Raw genomic sequence first — 13786 nt, forward strand, 5'->3', positions numbered from 1 at the left:
CATTGTAAAACTGCCGCATGCCGCTTTGGGAGAGGAAAGCCCACTCTGCTCGCCTTCGCGTTGATCTGTAATGAAATGTGTGCTAATTTATGAGGAGCGTGTGCTATGCAGCCAAGAAGCGCTGACAGCAAATCCACGTGTGAACTCCAAGCAGGACTGATAATTGGTGAAAGATGGTAGACTATGCGGTCTATCCAGTCTCAGGCGTGGTTCTTTTTTTTTTAGTGCTTGTGTTTGCGGTTGTCCTTTGGAAACTGCTTTGGTGCTGTTTGTTTTGTGGGGCGAGATCTGAGAACTGGTGAGTTGGATTGTTGTTTTGATTGTTCATCGGTGAGTTGGATTTTTCATTTTGACCCTTTGAGGGCTTGTTTTCTCATGTGAGGTGGGAAAATAGTGTATTGGAATTTGGAGAACTAGAAAGAGAAACTGAGAAATATTGAAATTCATGATCTCAGCAGAGTTGTGGTTTTTCATTCAGTGATTGTGTTGTCAATTTCAGTTATTTTTAATGAAGTTGAAATTATTGTCATTCAGTTTAATAATCATTATAGTTTTTCATTGCACTGTACTATACATTTTATTTAGGTGTGCAAGTTATTTTTTAAATTCAGTTTTGTTTGAGGCCATTTGGAGAACGCATATTCTTTACATTTTCTTTGAAGTGCAAGCTGCACCATTATTTGTTGTAACCACTTTTATTTCTAAAAACTTCTATTATTGTAGCGTAATTGATTTCAGATTTGCCAGCCTTTAAACGTCACTTACAAAAAGCTATTGTCGTATTGCATATTGATCAGATGACCCTTCCTGTCTAATTAAATACATAGTCTGAAGTCAGTACTGGGAGGTTAATTAAATCAGACCATGCAGTACTGACTCAAACTATGAAAATGTCTCTAATTTGCTTTAGATTTTGTTCTATTTTAATATAAAAAGTAATTTATTCCTGTGATGCAAAGCCGATTTTTCTTTAGTGTCACATGATCCTTCAGAAATCATTTTAAAATGCTGATTTGGTGCTCCAAAAACATTTCTCATCAATTTTTGAATACAATTTTGCAGCTTTTTTTAGGTTTTTGTTACATCACGACAGTATTTACTGCCACTTTTATCTATTTAATGTGTCCTTGCTGAATAAAAGTGTGAAATTCTGTTGAAAAAATCCTACTGACCCCAAACTTTTGAACGGTAGTTCACATTATACAGAGTTTGAACTAGAGGCAGTGAAACAATACTACAAGTTCATTCCAGTATTTGTATAATTTAGTACGCATGTTTACTTGGTGTTATCGGACTAGTTAGAGTAAATGCAGTCTGACTCATAGAGGGCTGGTGGGGCCAGCTCTCCTCATTCAAAGAACATGCTGTGCGACACAGAAGAGCTGCTTTGTTTCACGGTTTGTGCGTGAAAGGCCACAGTCGAAGTGGTGTAGTTGTTTCTCCCAGTCTCCCAGAGCAGAGGCTGTCACTTCTGACTGCATGCTGCTTCCTCAGCCGACCAAGCTGAAGAATAGACGACCCCCTCCTCCACCTCTTATTTCCTTGCCTTTTCTTTCCTGCTCTCTCGCTGAAAGTTAGCGTCCAGAGACTTAACCGGTTTTCTAGTCCACTGTAATGCCTCAGGGTGCACCGTATGGGGGATTTTGTGTTAGCTCTGGTTAGGTTTGCGTCTGAAGTTGCACGCTTGGTTGAAACCACAGCCCTGTTCTGTGTTCAAATTTGCCGTAACCCATCTAAACGATCTTCCGTTGCAGGCAGTAAACACGAGGATGGCACTCAGAGCGATTCTGAAAATGGCCTAGGATTGCGATTTGGCAGCAAACGCCACGCCGCATTGGAGGAGCGCCTGAGAGCCGCAGGAGTGGGCCGGGTCAAAACAGAGGGGTCGTCTTCTGTGAGCCGCACAGCCTTTATGATCGAGTTCTATGACGAGGATAACCCTCGTAAACGACGCTCCTACTCATTTTCACAGACCGCACCACTGCTCGGAGGCGTGGCAGGGGAGGGACTTTGCCCTGCACCGCCCTCACGTCCTAAGGTCGTCGCCACGGCAGCGGACGGCAGTAAGGGCATGTCATCGTCCCTAGCGGCGGTCGCCCCCACCGCTGCTCGACTCCTGCTCAAGCAGAGATCTGAGGAGCCAAAGGTGGTGCAGAGCCCTGCCACTACTGGTCAGCCCAGTCCTACAGATGAGGCTCAGAAACAAGATGACGACCAGAGCGACAAGGGAACTTACACCATTGAGCTGGATAAAAGCAACCCTGAGGAAGAGGAGGCACGGCGAATGATTGATAAGGTATGATACCTAAGCACAACCCTGGTAGATTATCATAATACATGTGAAATATTGTGATTGTGCTGTTGCATAGTGTAAGGATAGTTCACCCAAAAATGAAAATAATGTCATTAATTATTCACCCTCATGTCTCTCCAAACCCATAAGACCTTCGTTCATCTTCAGAACACAAATAAAGATATTTTTGATGAAATCTGAGAGCTTTCTGACCCTGCATAGAAAGCAATGCAACTGACACAGTCAAGACCCAGAAAGGCAGTAAAGACATCAATAAAATAGTCAACGTGGTTCGACGTCGTGGTACTCTTGTTAAACGTGCATCAAAGACTGACACGGAAGAAAAGAAATTGTTGAATAAATGAGTTATTTTTGTTTTCTTTGTGCACTAAAAGCATTCTTATAGATTCGTAACATTACGGTTGAACCACTGACGTCACAAGGACTATTTTAACAATGTCCTTACTACCTCTCTGGGTGTTGAACATGTCAGTTGCATTGCTGTCAATGCAAGGACTAAAAGTTTTCAGATTTCATTAAAAATACCTTAATTTGTGTTCTGAAGATGAACAAAGGTCTTACAGGTTTGGAACGGCGTTAGGGTGAGTAATTAATGACAGAATTTTCATTTTTGGGCGAACTATCCCTTTAAGATATAGCCTGACAGATGACATGTTTCTATTTGTTAAACACTTGCCGGCTTGGTTTGTGGAGGATGGTGGTTCACTGTCATCAAACCTCATCACTCATCACAAGACTTGCAGATTAACATGGGAGTCACTTCCCTTTGTGAGCAGTGGAAGAAATAAGAAAAAATAAAAATAGATAGCACAGGCTGAAATTGGTTGCAAACAGGCTGAGTTGAGTCGGGCTATATTAAATGTGTACGTTTAATACTCAGGGTTAAAAACTAGAGGTCAGAATGTTTAAGGAATGTCAATACAGCCTTACAAGCACTGTAATGATCCTCAACATGCTCTCTCGAGTGCATTGTGAATGTTGAGTTTATCCTGGAAATGTGTCTCTGAACATCAAGCAGTTTGAGTGCATCTTGCTGTGAAGCTCTCTGTCTAATGGCTTTATAATGGCTCTCATGTGGCCAACCAATCAACTCCTTCTTTATTCATTTTATCTTCGGGGAGTTTTAAAGCTTTGCCTTTTAATGCACGTCTGTGTGCTATTACTTATAAAGTGTTTATGAATGTTCATGCATTTGTTTCGAAAAGACAATGAAAAACAGAATATTGCACATTTGGTTGTTTTCAGTCATAAATGATGGGTGAACGAAAAAACGCTTAACAGTTTTCAGCCATCTGGTGATTTTACGTAGATATTTTGATATTGACGCTGCTGTTTAAAAGTTTAGGGTTGTTAAGATTTTTTTTAAAGTCTCTTATGTGCACCGATGCTGAACTTATTTGTTCAAAAATACAGTACAACTGTAATATTGTGAATGATTGCTACAATTTAAAATAACTGTTTTCTATTTCAATATATTTTTAAATGTAATTTATTCCTGTGACGCAAAGCTGATTTTTCAGCATCATTACTCCAGTCCTCAGTGTCACATGATCCTTCAGAAATCATTCTAATATGCTGATTTGCTGCTCACAAAACATTTATTATTATCAATGTTGTGCTGATTAATATTTTTGTGGAAAATGTCATATTTATTTATTTGATCACATTATAAATCTTTCATTATAAATCTTTGAATTTAGTGTGTACTTGCTGAATAAAAGTATTAATTTCTTAATAAAAGTATTAACTGTCCCCAAACTTTTGAACAGGTAGTGTACGTCTATAGGAAACTTAACAATTAAATTAAAAACCAAATTAAATGGAGGTTAAATTGATCTCAAAATAATTAAAAATACATGGTGAATATTTAATATCATCCAGCCGTGATGGATGGATCAGTAAATAGTCAGGTGGATAGACAGAAGTATTAGGTTTATACAGACTGACTGTCAATAAAGCTGACGTATGATTACTTTATCACATCCTGTGTTGTGTAGGTGTTTCTATTGAACTAACATTACTACTTCCTGTTTGTACCTTTCTAAGATGTTGTTCTGGCTCTGTTGCTATAGAGTCTGTGCAGCTGTGTTTATTTAAACTCTTTTTGCCACATAGGTGCTGCCATTGTGTCATATCTCACCAATAAGTGCAGCAGCTTTTGATTCTCCTGCATGTGTTTTTTCATGTGTTTGTCATGTGTAGGTGTTTGGGGTGGAGGACTCTAAGGATCCTGGTTGCCCTGAACAACGAGAAACCAGTGGAAAAGTGAAGGACGGCAAGAAGCTCAGCTCAACTTTGTCTGAGGTAAAGACTTAAGTGCTTTTATAACAAACGTATACATTATACGCAGCTATCTTTCAAATTAATGGTGTTGCATGAACTATCCTGCATGATCATTTCATTATCTTATCATTTTGAGTTTATGTAATTTACAGCCATCTGTCTTTAGTCAAAGTAACTGGTTTTCATAATTTGTGCCGTAGTGTTTGTTGATATCAAAGAGCAGATTCACATGTAACAGAAACCAGGTTGTTTTTAATGTGTTTCTAATTTCTAATTTGTTGTGGACTATGACTACACCAGTTGAAACTGCATTTCACATTCTAATTTGGAATGATTGGGTTTAATGTTACATGGAGAGGACTTTCAGGAATACTGACACAGTGCTTTGTCAGTCACCCCCCCCCGCCACTGACCACTTCCTTGTTAGGCTGAAAACTGGCCACTTGCTCACTGACCCAGTTCGGGAATGAGAAGTAGTGGTCTACTGCCTTAAGGCAATATCTACAAACACACAAGAATAAGGCTACAAAAGTGTCCTTGTTTTGAATCCTTGTTGTGGATCCATGCCAAGTTTACATCCAGTCTTCACTCTAGAATGAGCAGCGACTCTGATTTATTGTTGTTATTTTCGTGGTGCTTACTAAAGCTAACATAATCAAAAAAAGTGTAGTTTGTTTAGAAAAGAAATTCTAAATATAATGCAGACTATGCATCATAGCAAAAAGCCAATGTAGCATGCAACCCGTCAGCTCAGTGCTGGATCACAGATAACAATTGCAGGGGTAATTCAAGTGAGTAGTACTGACTGGAGAAACATGTTTGCTTCATTTATAGAGACTTGTGGAGGATTCGGTTGCAGTCGGCAGCCCTCGCTGGGTTTCACAGTGGGCCAGTTTAGCTGCTAATCAAACACGGACAGACCCTGAGGGCTCTGGAGCTGAACCACCAGCTTTTGTCCATCAAGAGCGAGGTAACTTACTTTTAAAAGAAGTCTCTTTAATTATTCTCAAATATTGCTGCAATTATGAATAACTGTATATTAAAGCAACAGGCCCTAAAAAGCCATGGTTTACAGTGAATTTATAACAGGTAAGGAGCGTTGTTAGGCACGACGCAAAGCAGGGCTTATCGCTTTTATAAAACGGTTATTCCATATACGTAGTAAGGTTTCACAAAATAAAACAGAGCAAATGAAGTGTAATGATATTAATAAAAACATATTCTTCCACCAAACAATGTAGTTCCACAGAAACAGTTGTGGTTGCAACAAAGTGGTTGCCAAGCAACACACAAATGTAAACAATGGTGTATGTATGTAGAGTAATTTACAACAGCTCAGAACGAGGCTAAACCATTTAGAATCAAGGACTGGAACTATCTGTTTTATAATTTAAAATGTAACTTGGTAAAACTGAATTATCAGCACCTATTACTTCAATCTTTAGTGTCATAGAATTTTTTTGTAACATTATAAATGTCTTTACTTTTGCTCTATTTAAAGGAAACCCCAGGTATTAAGACTATTGTATGGCTTAATATAATGTAAATGACATCTCTTACTAAAATATGTAGTAGAAAACCTATGAAAAATTAATGTTATTTAAAAAAACGTCATTTTAAACATATTTTGGACTATGGGCGCTATTATTTCGATGACATCAAATGGTTGCACTCGTTGAGCTACTGGCACTACCTGTTGCTATTATTACCGCGACACAACTCAGAAGATAAAATACTCATACAATGACCACAGCTCCTGAACAAGCTTATAGGTGGCAAATAATATAAATGTTGGCTTAAACCAAATGCAGTACCATTGATTTTCCCATCAATGAGTCTAAACGCTTCCAGATATTGAGTGAAATCCATGCTAAGAAACTTCTTCAGTAGCTGCGGCGTCATGACAAGCGTCTGTATGTTTACATCATGCCAGGATGGCATCTAGCGTTTCTTGTCTCTGCCGTTTGTAAGCTCTTTCAGTAGCTGTGGTTTACTAAAAGCCTCAAATACATAAGGGCTAAAGTGAAGAGAACAAAGATGCAGGTCTTTAGGAAGTTTTATTCGTCCACAGGCATCTTCCCATTCCCATTCTATCACTAGAAAAGCAGTGAAGACACATCAATTTACGTTGTTGTCCTTCAACTGAAAATTACAACCAAAAGCTGCGGCATAATGTGGCATCGTATCAGTATTTTATTTTCCGAGTTGTGTTGTGGTAAAAATAGCAACAGGTAGTGCCAGCCGCTCACCAAGTTCAACTATTTTACATCATCGAAATATTGTATTGTAATTTTTTTAATAACATAAATATTTCATGGGGTTTCTACTATTGCATTTCAGTAAGAGACATAATTTGTTATATTAAGCCATACAAGTCTTAATACCCAGGGTTCTCTTTCAACAGTACTGTAAATATGGTTGTATTTCTATAATACGTATTTTCTTTTCTCACTTCAGATGGAGATGCATTTGAAGCTGGTGTCTCTATCAAAAGCACCGGCTCCACCACTTCCAGCCAAGCTGAGCGCAAAAGAAGGACTCTTCCGCAGCTTCCCACAGAGGAGAAGATCAAGCGCTCTGAGATTGGTGAGAAGCAGGACACTGAACCCCAGGAAAAAGAAAGCCACAGTGACCATAAAGGTGATGGCGAGTGCATTGGCACTCTGAACAACAAGGACGTTGTGTCTAGCCAATCCAAGAGCATCCAGCAGGATGGAAAGGCAGGAAAACAGTCCTCTGTGCGCCCCCTGGGAAGTGGAGAGAGGAGAGCATCAGAAGAGAGTCGCAGGAGGCGATCCGAGGACAAGAGTAAAGGAAGTGACGGGGAGAGGTCTGGGAAGCCACTGGTGAGGCAGGGTAGTTTCACCATTGAGAAGCCCAGCGGTAACGTCCCCATAGAACTGATTCCTCGCATCAACCGGCAGAATGGAGGAAGGGAGCGAAGCGACTCGGTGGGCAGCATGGACACGGCGACTCTTCTCAAGGACACTGAAGCTGTCATGGCTTTCCTTGAAGCTAAACTCCGCGATGAGAAGAAGTTGGACCCGGTAACGCCCTCAGTCTGCCCTTTATCCCCCGAATCTGATATCGACACAGCCAGCACAGTCAGCCAGGCGGCAGCCGAGGGCGATCGTAAGGCGGTTCAAAAACGTCGATCCCTCAGCAGCCTTTATAGAGAAAAAAGCAATGCAAGCACCACATCGAAAACCACAACCAGCGCAAGGGAGCGTCTAGAAAGAAAGACAAAAACCAAGACCACAGAAAGCCGCTCAGATACTCGTCGTTCAGTACAAACATCCTCCCGTGGCCGCCAACCCTCACAAGATCTCACTGATGATGACCAGACGTCCTCATTAGCCATCTCAGACATCCTGTCCTCGGACCAGGAGATGTATTCCAGTCGCTCACACACCAAAGGTCACTTCACCTCCACCGATGACCTTCTGCAGTCCAAGCTTGATACCAGCAAATCCGCAAGGTCTGCAAAACCCAGCAAGACTCTGCAAGCTAGCACCACAGCCCTCGCGAAACAGGCTGGTCTTCCGCAACCCCGTCCTACAAGAGCATCCCTGTTGCGCAGGGCTCGGCTTGGAGACACGTCAGACACAGACTTGGCAGATGCAGACAGGGTCTCGGTGGCGTCTGAGGTGTCCACCACCAGTTCCACTTCCAAACCGCCGTCGGGGAGGAAGGCGCAGTCACGCATTGATATGTTGGCACAACCACGGCGCACCAGACTCGGCTCGTTTTCAGCACGGAGTGATTCGGAGGCCACGATCAGTAGGACCACGGCGACACGTGTGTCTGCAGAGACAGCGCTTCGTCTGGGACTGAGAAGCCCTAATCAGCAAGCACCGGACAACAAGCTCACTGCACGCATGAGGGCTAATAGTGTCTCCAAACTAGCAGACCCCAAACCGAAGACAGCACCTGTCAACAGCACCCCATCAGGTGAGGAGGAATGTAATGGTGATATTAATATACTCATGTGGCTGCTGAATGATTGGAAATGTTACTTAGCAGAAGGCGAAAGCAGAAGTAAGGTGATTTGTTTTAATGCCAATTTGAGTTATAGAAACAGATTTAAGCACTGTTTATGTAGTAACTGATAACATTTTTGAATAAAGTCATTATTTTTGTATTCTTTGCACGCAAAAAGTATTTTTGTAGCTTCGTAATATTACGGTTGAACCACTGATGTCAAATGGACTATTTTTGGGCCTTGTACGTAGTAGTTGCATTAATGTCTATGCAGGGTCAGAAATATCAATTAGTGTTCCAAAGATGAAAGAAGGTCTCATGGGTTTGAAACGATATGAGGGTGAGTAATTAATGACAGAATTTAGGTTAGTTTGCACAAAAATGAAAATTCTGCCAATGTTTACTCACCCTCATATTGCTTCAAACCTGTAGTTTTTTTTTTTTCTTCTTTTGAACACAAAAGAATATATTTGACGAATTTTGGTGACCAAAACGTTCAGGGTAGCCATTGACTTCCATAGTATGAAAAAAATACTAGTCGATTACTACCATCAACTGTTTGAAATTAAATTATGATATTCTTTTTCAGAATTCTAAAGTAAAAAAAAAAAGAATAATAAAATAAAAATTTAAGAATACGCAAATGAACACTAAGATCATTAAGATCTATTTAGAAAACCAACCTGATCTCATGACGAAAATGTACCTGTGGGAACTTTTTCGCAAGATGCGGAATACATACTGCCAAGTATGTTTGTGACATATTTGATGTGAAATGTCCACTGAGTGGCGCTGAAAGAGTGTTCCCCGGAACAGATGAACGTACATATGGTACGTTTTGTATGTGTCACCGCAGCTCTGACTTGAAATGTTCGTTGAGTGGCGCTGTAACTCTAATGCTCCATGACGTTTTAAAATAACATACTATCTGCACTACACCTAAACCTACCCGGTAGTATGAACAAAAGCGAATGTGACGTAAAAACGCAATCATACGCATGCCGTTTTAGCTTGTTTTTCTCTCATATTTCAGCTGTTTCATCCTGAGTCATGTTTTTCACGGGATTCGTACCCAAAGGGTTCCGCATACCCAATGATATAGAGCTGTAATCATAACTATATGAAAACGATTATAAGTGCTCGCTGTTTGACCCCCTCTAGTGTTCATTTCTGTTGGAGACTGCAGTGATTCAATTTGTACTTATTGGTACATATTTCACCTCTTGCGAGAAAGTTCCGTCATGAAATCAGGTAGCATAAAGGGTGCATTTCCAAGTTTCAATTCCAAGTCATTAAAATAACAATTGTATGAAAGTGCTGCAGCCAAAAAAAAAGTTGTTTTAACTAAGTTTATCATGAGAATTTTAGCATCCAGCAGAATTGAGCAGTGCATTTTTGTTATGTTTCATGCAGACTGGATCACTGTCATTAGTCATATTTGTCTGTAATTGTCTGTCTCTGCATGCTTGTGATATTTATAAAGATCCCATTTTACACAGAATCTCAACTTGAGCCTGAAAGTGTTCTCGCAGAGGAGGAGCCCATGGGTACTGTAATATCTCTGGGCTGTGTGTGTGTGTGTAGAAACTAAAACTCAGCATGCTATGTTATTTCATTTTTTAATTTATGCTATTTTTTAAATCAAACTCAGCAGTGATGAAAAGGATCTCCATTTATTTGCTTTACTGTTAAATAAACATTTACAGAGAGATATCTGGTCTTTAAAGTAAATAATGAATTATGTTAATATTACAACGATAGCTTCTGAGATGTTTGTCCTGCCACACAGTCAAAATCAGAGCAAAGTTGTGCCTCATATGCTGATGCAAGCACTAAGCAATAAGAAATGAGGGTCAGTGGATGTTAAACGCATTCCCCCTGGTGGCACAAAGTTAAAACAACATGACAGCAAACAGCTTTGCAGGCAAAAAGAAAACATTTCAGACGCAAACATGGAGGACACTTATTTAAAATAAAACCCACAACCATCATTAAAATCATCATCCCAAATGTCCTTTTCATCACTTGCTAGTGTCATATTTTAGAGATAGTTGGTCAAAAGAGCTTTGTTGTTTGATTTCTGCAGGGGTAAATGCAATATTCAACTTCTTTTGCGCCGAGTGGTTTGTTTTAAACTCTTTATACATAATTTTGATAACTACAATTGCTCCATCCCCATTTGAAACAAGGTTTTTATGGTTGTAGTGTACATAGGAATGGAGTGTGAAGTACAAATACAAAATTTAAATTGAAACAACACTATTAGTGTACAGTGATACTTGAATTTTGAGTATAATTATAACGTTTTTAGTTGCCATGTTTATAAACCTTGAGCCAATGGGGAAGAAGATTTTTGCATCATGTAACAGAGATGCAAGGAGTTTGGAAACTGTTTGTGTGTAATACTGACAAAAATACTCATACATTAACTGCTCCCAAAGGTTTTTTTTAATATACATACCTGTAACCACCCCCTCAATTCATATGGAGTGTTATTATTTATTTTTAATTTGTATTTCTGTAAACATTTCAGTCATACCTCTATTTTTTTTCAGCCACTAACCGGTGGAGACGGCTGCCTCCTGAATATGCCTCTACCTCTGAGGATGAGTTTGGCTCTAACCGGAACTCTCCCAAACACATTCGCCTGCGACCGGGCACCACCCTTCGCACTAGCAGGCTGGGTGGTCCCACTCCGGTCACAACCAGCCCAGGGGGTCTCCTCCTGAAAAACAGGATGAGAGAGCAGGAGGAGTACATACGAGATTGGACAGCCCACAGTGAGGAGATCGCCAGGTACTCATCAACTCTGTCCTTATCGTACACACAAACACATTATGACGTTATTAAAGAAGCATTATGTAACTTTTTTAATTAAAAATTATCCTAAATAAATTATTGGTCATTTGTTTTTACATCATTACATCATGTCTGTATACATAAAGAAGGAGATACAAATGATTTAACTACAGATACAAATGGTCTAACTACAGATCACTTGTAGTTACTTCTTAGAACAGCTAAATAATTAAACTTGTCATTTTACAATGAGTTCTAAAGAACATTACTTTTTTTGTAAATGTTTTTTGATGTAACAATTTCTTTTGATGATATTCAAATGGTTTGACAATGAGGGATTAAAGGAGAAGTCCACTTCCAGAACAACAATTTACAAATAATTTACTCACCCCCTTGTCATCCAAGATGTTCATGTCTTTTTTTCTTTAGTCATAAAGAAATTGTTTTTTGAGGAAAACATTTCAGCATTTTTCCCTATATAATGGACTGATATGGTGCCCCGATTTTGAACTTCCAATATGCAGTTTAAATGCAGCTTCAAACGATCCCAAATGCAGTTGTAGACGATCCCAGCCAAAGAAGGGTCTTATGTAGCGTAACGATCGGATATTTTAATAAAAAGAATACAATTTATATACTTTTTAATGCCAAACGCTCATCTTCTCTTACTCTGCGTGGACTGTTTTTGTTCCGGTTCGTGACAGTTAGGGTATGTCGAAAAACTCCCATCTCATGTTCTCTCTCAACTTCGAAATCACCATATATCGCTGTTTTATTGTTTTTGTTAAGGGTGTTTGATCATCTTTGCATGTTCACGTTGCAAAGACTGGGTCGGAACTTCTGCAGTGATGTAGGATGATTTTGAAATGATTTTTGAAGTTGAGGGAGAAAATACGATTGGAGTTTTCCAACATACCTTAACTGTCTTGAGCCAGAATACACAGAGTTCAGGGAGAGAAAGGCAAAACGAGCATTTGAGATTAAAAAGTATTTGATTTGTATTTTTTTAAATGAAAATAACACATCATTTCGCTAGATAAGACCCTTCTTCCTCGGCTGGGATCATTTACAACCGCATTTGGGATCGTTTGAAGCCGCATTTACACTGCATTTTGGAAGTTTAAAATCGGGGCACCATACCAGTCCATTATATGAATAAAAATGCAGAAATGATAACACTATTAGAGGGTTTGCACCTTCGTCACGATTTGGTCAGTTACCCGGATGCGCGGCCATATTGGCGATACTCTGATGTATACAACAGCATGGATTGTATGGATAATGTACTACTAAATGCGTTGTTTCACTAATTTATTTTGTCTAAACCACTGAAAAAATGTGTGGAAGCTGCTAAATCATATAGAGAAGGAAGCAGGAAAGGGCGCAATATTTTGACAAAGTAAGGTTAATACGTGGTAAAGTTATGTAGGAGCAGTATTAATTAAGATATTAGCCTAATATTTCACCTACCTGACCGGAAATGATAAGAACAAACACAAATGTTGCCAAGATTCTTGCCCTGGACATCCTTGTTCAATTTAGCCAACCACAAACACCTTTCGTTTCTCCAAATGTTTTTCCTGGTCCGACTGATTAGTACAGCCCAAAACATGACAATAATTGACAATTTTCAGCAGCAATAATCAGCAAAATGTGCGAGTTTCCTTGCTCAATGTTGTTAACATTAACAATTTTAATGTTTGACGTGATCTAAGCTAACTTTGCCATAGTTGAATTTAATCACGATTGGTAGCACGATTGATTTAACGTTACTGTAAAACTTTTTTTTCTTTTTTTTTTCAGTTGGTTAAAACAAAACAGAGACATGAAACTTACTTGTTCGTTTGACATTTTTGGTTGAAACATATTATTTTGGACATATTTCCAAAATGTAGTATCTTTAATTCCGAAATACAGTGAATATGTACACTCGTGCGTTGACTGACAGACAGCCCATACACATACACCTCAAAACATTAGATTCATCCGCGCTGAGGACGTGCCGATGCACAACCCACGTAGGGAAGATAATTCCGCCAATAATGTCTTATTTCATCAGTTATTCCTTTGATTTGAAGTAAACCCAGTAAAGTAAAAAGTAAAATCTTTTTTGAAGTAAAATCAGAAAATACTTAGGCTGTGATTCATCTCTTGGTTGGTGTAGTTCAAGGTTTAGACCTCTTTAATGAACAGGCTTTTAAAATCCCTGTGGAGAAAATGAATGGGTATAGTACATTGAGAACCAAGGTTGCTGAAAAAGTGGGCACTCAGTGCTGGTGTTACATGCAGCATATAGTCTGTTATCTCAGGAAATGTCCTCATGTAGCATTAGTTACAGCTGGAAGAGCAACAAGAGAGACTGTTTTCAAATCCACTGCTGTAGGGCAAACACTAATATAAGCGGATCAC

General features: G+C 39.4%; 1 protein-coding gene across 1 annotated transcript in view; it reads left to right on the forward strand.

Annotated features, from left to right (window-relative positions):
- The window catches only part of cep170aa (centrosomal protein 170Aa), a 46810-nt gene that overhangs the window by 26465 nt on the left and 6559 nt on the right, over positions 1 to 13786 (forward strand). The window contains 6 exon segments of the mRNA XM_051126036.1: positions 1755 to 2296; positions 4517 to 4618; positions 5432 to 5567; positions 7055 to 8548; positions 10078 to 10125; positions 11134 to 11374. Of these exon segments, the coding sequence (XP_050981993.1) occupies positions 1755 to 2296; positions 4517 to 4618; positions 5432 to 5567; positions 7055 to 8548; positions 10078 to 10125; positions 11134 to 11374 (2563 nt within the window).

The sequence above is a fragment of the Labeo rohita genome, chromosome 13 (genome assembly GCF_022985175.1).
Source record: "Labeo rohita strain BAU-BD-2019 chromosome 13, IGBB_LRoh.1.0, whole genome shotgun sequence".
Taxonomy (NCBI): Eukaryota; Metazoa; Chordata; class Actinopteri; order Cypriniformes; family Cyprinidae; genus Labeo; species Labeo rohita.